The sequence below is a fragment of the Ichthyophthirius multifiliis genome (genome assembly GCF_000220395.1).
Source record: "Ichthyophthirius multifiliis unplaced genomic scaffold scaff_1120509250204, whole genome shotgun sequence".
In the NCBI taxonomy this organism is placed as follows: Eukaryota; Ciliophora; class Oligohymenophorea; order Hymenostomatida; genus Ichthyophthirius; species Ichthyophthirius multifiliis.
In genome coordinates, this window is record NW_004086971.1 from 24,950 (window position 1) to 30,454 (window position 5,505).

A 5,505-nucleotide genomic window follows, 5' to 3' on the forward strand; every position below is an offset into this window, starting at 1 on the left:
ATGGTTGTATAATTTTTAATATAATGAAAATATAAAATAAATTTATATTAATTAAAATTATTTAATTATATTAAAAAAAAATTATAAATTCTTTTTAAAAATTCTAATTTGCTTGGAATTTTAAATCAAGAATTAAAATATTTATTATTAATGTAATACCAATTTTAAATTATTAGTGCAATAATATCTTTTTTTTTATTCAAGTTTATATAAATTATTATTTAATTTACTTTATTATTTATAATTCAAATAATATAAGGTATTTATATATAATTGCTTTTAATTTTATAATTGATTTTATAAATAAAACATATCCTAAGCAGGAAGTTAATTATATATGTATATATATACAATTAATTTGGTTATTATTTTTTTATTTATTATTATTATATTATAAATTAAATATATTGCAATATCTAATTAATAAATAATAACTATTAGTTGGTTTACATCTTAAATATAATAAAATAGTTTATTTAAAGCAAATATACAATATTTAATTATAATTTTTAAATGAAAATATTTTTGAAATTTTTCGATAACTTTAAATTATTTTTTAGTATTAGTATTTAGTTTAATAATTTAAAATATTACTTTAACTTCTATATATAATTGATATAATTGAGAATAAAATAATCATTTAGAATTTAAATTATCCTTTTTAAAAATATTTTACAACTAACAAAAATAATATAAATAAAAAATAAAAATAAATTACTAAAGTTATGAAATATTATTTAATAAATATAATTTTTCTAAAAAAAAAAAAAATCTTAAAAATATTTATTTTTTTATTTAATATAAATATTAAATAAAATATATAATTTATTAAAATAAAAAAATATCTAATATATAAATTATTTTTATATATATAATTATTAAATATTGTTTTATTCGTCTATTATTATAATAAAACCAAAATAAATCATATTTCAAATGGAGGATTTTTTTAAAAAAGATTTTAAAATTAAGAAGATAAATTAAAATTCAATAGTTTATAAGATGATGAATATACAAAAGATGTTAAAAGTATTTAATTTTCAATAAAATTATTTATAAATAAATAAGCAATATAAAATTTTATACAGAAAAACTTGAAAGCTTGGTTTAAGGAGGAATTATAAGTTCATTAGATTAATTTTATTCTGAAAGTGATTATGATTAAAATGAGAAAAATAGAATTTTATATGAAAGGACATCAAATCTTTTTAGATTTTATGTATTTTTTTTAAAAAAAATAAAAAAGATTTAAATATATATATATATATATATATATATATATATATTTATATATATATAAATATTTTAAAATTAGTTTTCTATTTTTGTAATGCTAGTTAATTCTTCTATTTCTTATCCTTACTCAATAAAATTTGTAAAAAAAGTTTTTAAATTTAATAATTTTTGGAATATTCATATGGTAACTTAATAATATATATTTATATATTATTGTTTATTAAATATATTTTTATTAATATATAGGCAGCTATTCCTTTGATTGCAAATTGGAATGCAGTTACTTTAGGCTTAGTTTTTGGATTTTATGAGTATTTTAAAGTAAATAAATAAATTAAAGATAAAATGAAAGGACATACATATAATTTTTGGAAAATATGAAAATAAAAAATAAAAATAATATTAAAATTTTTTTTGATATTATATTCATCTATCCCTCTAAATTAATATTTATTTATAATTATTTAAAAAAGTTTTTATTTTAGTATATAATACTTGTTCATAAATATTTTCTGTAATTTTTTTTAAAAAACTACTCAATAAAATAAAAAAAAAAGGGAAAGAAAAATTAGATGATGGTCTTTTATTTTTTATTTTTAATTAAATTTGTAAAAAAATATTAAATAAAAATAACATATATATAAGAAATAGTTTAAAAAATCTTTTTTAATTAATTTTTTTATAACCAATAAACTTTTCATATTATTAATATTATTTTTTTTAAAAGATTATTTTATTGAGTAATTTTTAAAAAAATAAATAAATTTAAGAATATAATTATTATAATATGATTTCATTATAAAGAAATATACACAAACTACTAAATTTATATCAACTTTTTTTATTTTTAATTTGTTATTATTTGACAAAATTTAAAATTATTTTATAATATATGTATATATATAATTTAATTTTTATATTAATTAAGTTTTTTTTGCATATTTATATAAATGAAAAATTTAATCTATTTAATTAAAAAAAAATAAACAAATAAACAAATTAATATATATTTATAAAAGCAATTATTTATAGACTTAAATTTGTTATTTTTAATGGTTATAAATTAAAAAAAAATTTTAAAAAAAATTAAAAGTTAATAAATTTTTCTTTTTTATTATTTATAAGTAACATATAATTTCATTATATTATTTCAAATAGAGAATTTTAAAAATAATTATGTATAAATTATTAATATTGGATTTTTAGAAGTTATTTAAATAAATTATAATATTAAAATTATTTTTAATAAATATATATATTTTATTTTTTCCTTAACTTAAATTTAAATTTAAATATTATATTAATTAATCGTGAAAATATAAGATAATATTTTTAAAAATAGTTATTTATTTTTTTCAATAAAGAATTTTTTTTTTTTTTTAAAATAAAAATATTTAATTTTACTTTAGTACTGATTAAAAAAAATTCAAAATATAAAATAATTTAAAATTCAAAAAATAAATACTAATAATATAAAATATATTTATTTAAAGCCAAAAAAATATAAAAAATAAAATAATATTTAGTAATAAAAATGATAAATTAAATAAATAGTTAATAAAGTTCTTTTAAATTATTTAATAAAAATTAACAAAATAAATAAATAATTGAAGATAATTTAAAACAATCTGCTCATAAAGTAAAAATTCATTAAAAATATAAAATTAAAATATTTTGAATAAATATCATTAAAAAATCAAATAGATAATTAAAAAATGCACTTTAAATTTGATTTAGACAATGAAAAATTGTAACTTAAATTTCGTTTTTAATAAAGCGAAAATACCGAAAAGATATTTAACTTTTCCATATTAAGGTAACCTTAAAATCTTTAGTTTTATATAAAATATAAATATAAAAAAAATATATATATATATATATTTATATAAATTAATAATATTTTTTAATTTTAATATAAAAATGTATAATAATATAAAAAGGTGTTTATAATAATAATTATGATAATGAACAATATGACTATATAATGAGGGTGAATGATATAATATATAATGAATAAAAAAATATGTAAAATAAAAATAAATTTAATATAATTATATATATTAAATATAAAAATATATTAATACAATAAATAAAATTAAATAAATTTCTTTATTAAATATTATTTTATATATTTTTTTTTCAAAAAATATAAAATAAAAATAATAGATAATATGTTATAGATAATTTACTAGGAAAAGGAACATTTGGTTAAGTAGTAAAATGTTCAATTCAAGGATAAAAAGAAAATTATGCTATCAAAGTTATAAAAAACAAACCTGCGTATTTTCATTAAGCAAAAACTGAAATATTATTATTAAGAGTTTTAAATAAGTAAGAATGCGAATAAACGCAAGAATAAATGATTGAAAATTAAAGAAATAAAATAGTAAAATTAATAGATTTTTTTGTTTTTAGATCTCATTTTTGTTTAGTATTTGAAATGATGGATTTATCACTTTATGACTTTTTAAGAAATTCAAAGTTTAGTGGTTTTTCGTTTAACCTAATTTCTTTTTGGATAAAATAAATAGCTGAAGGAATGGCTATTATTGAATAATAACAAATTATTCATTGTGATTTAAAACCTGAAAATATTATGATTAAAAAGTATTTTTTTATAATATAAATAAAAACATTATAAATACATATTATTAATATTTATATAAGTAATGATATAAAGATTATTGATTTCGGTTCTGCTTGCCCTGATTAAAATAAAATTTATTCCTATATTTAAAGTAGATTTTATAGAGCTCCTGAAATTATTTTAGGATTAAAATATACTATTGCTATTGATATGTGGTCTTTAGGTTGTATTTTAGTAGAACTTTTTTTAGGTTTGCCTATTTTTCCTGGAAATTCTGAATATGATTAAATGAAAAGAATTATAGATATTTTAGGGTATTATTAACTATTTTTTAATTATTATATTTATTTTTTTATAATTAGATATCCTGATAATGAATTAATTTAATAAGGAAAATTTAGTAATAAATTTTTCGTTTTTTAAGAATAAGAAAAAACTTATAGATTAAAAACTAAAAAAGAATACGAAGAAAATGAAAATGTTTAATTAAATTAAAGTAAAAACTATTTTTAAATTTAATGTTTAGGAGATCTTGAAAATTATATTAAAAACTCTTAAAATAGATAATATAGTCTTGAAGGTGAAATATATATTATTTTTTAATTTATTTGATTTTTTATAAGAATGATTTTTTTTAAAAAAAATAAATAAAAAAAGATGAAAATAAAGTATTATAATAGTTTGATTTGTTTCTTGATTTAACTAAATAGTTATTAGAGTATAATCCATAAAAAAGAATAAAAGCTAGTTAAGTTTTAAATCATCCTTTTTTAAATATAATAGACAATAATAATGAAAACAATTTAAAAGATAATTAAAAAAATATGAAAACTAAATAAAAAATAAATAAATAAAAAAAAAAAGAATTTAAAAATATTTAATATTAAAATGATAATTGTAAAAAATATAAATAAATATATAAAAAATATATATATATAAATATAATATATATATATATATATATATGTATTTATTTATATATATTTATTTTACAAAAATATAAATATAATTTATATATAGAAATAACATTATAAAACAATATAAAATATTAATAAATTGAAAAAGATAATAAAAGAAACCAATCAATTTAAAATTAAGAATCAAAGTATACAAAAAAACTATATTAATAATAATATTTTGAATTAAAAGTAAATAATAAGTAAAAGATCAGAAAAACATAAAAAAATAAGAGAAATTTTAATACTATAAAAATATATAATAAAATAAAATAAGATTTAATTCACTTAACAGTTCTATTGATTGCATAAAATATATGAAAATAAATTAAAATTCAAAAATATTTATTTATAAAAGGAAAAATAACAATATAAATATTAAATTTAATTAGAATGAATAGTAATTAAAAATAGTATAAAGTTAAGAAATTAAAAATAATAAAAATCAGGATTAAAAAAAATAAAATTAAAAATATTTATTTAAATAAGAATAAGAATAAGAATAAGAATAAGAATAAGAATAAGAATAAGAATAAGAATAAGAATAAGAATAAGAATAAGAATAAGAATAAGAATAAGAATAAGAATAAGAATAAGAATAAGAATAAGAATAAGAATAAGAATAAGAATAAGAATAAGAATAAGAATAAGAATAAGAATAAGAATAAGAATAAGAATAAGAATAAGAATAAGAATAAGAATAAGAATAAGAATAAGAATAAGAAT

At 12.3% G+C, this 5,505-nt stretch overlaps 1 protein-coding gene across 1 annotated transcript, besides 15 other annotated features; it reads left to right on the forward strand. All coding sequences in view use genetic code 6, as the record gives it.

Annotated features, from left to right (window-relative positions):
• On the forward strand, positions 1-4,403 carry IMG5_056510 (protein kinase yak1, putative; the record flags this gene model as incomplete). Its single annotated transcript, XM_004037247.1, has 7 exons — positions 1-6; positions 1,316-1,420; positions 1,483-1,557; positions 1,964-1,976; positions 3,177-3,261; positions 3,403-4,137; positions 4,186-4,403. Coding segments are annotated over 7 exons (1,237 nt in total), but the record flags the coding sequence as incomplete, so codon positions are not given.
• Positions 33-86: a microsatellite.
• Positions 745-885: a microsatellite.
• Positions 1,253-1,304: a microsatellite.
• Positions 1,430-1,480: a microsatellite.
• Positions 2,134-2,169: a microsatellite.
• Positions 2,570-2,631: a microsatellite.
• Positions 2,570-2,638: a microsatellite.
• Positions 3,250-3,356: a microsatellite.
• Positions 4,404-4,721: 318 nt separating the features above from the next.
• Positions 4,722-4,755: a microsatellite.
• Positions 4,722-4,786: a microsatellite.
• Positions 4,726-4,786: a microsatellite.
• Positions 4,732-4,778: a microsatellite.
• Positions 4,749-4,807: a microsatellite.
• Positions 4,771-4,813: a microsatellite.
• Positions 4,814-5,262: 449 nt separating this feature from the next.
• Positions 5,263-5,505: a microsatellite.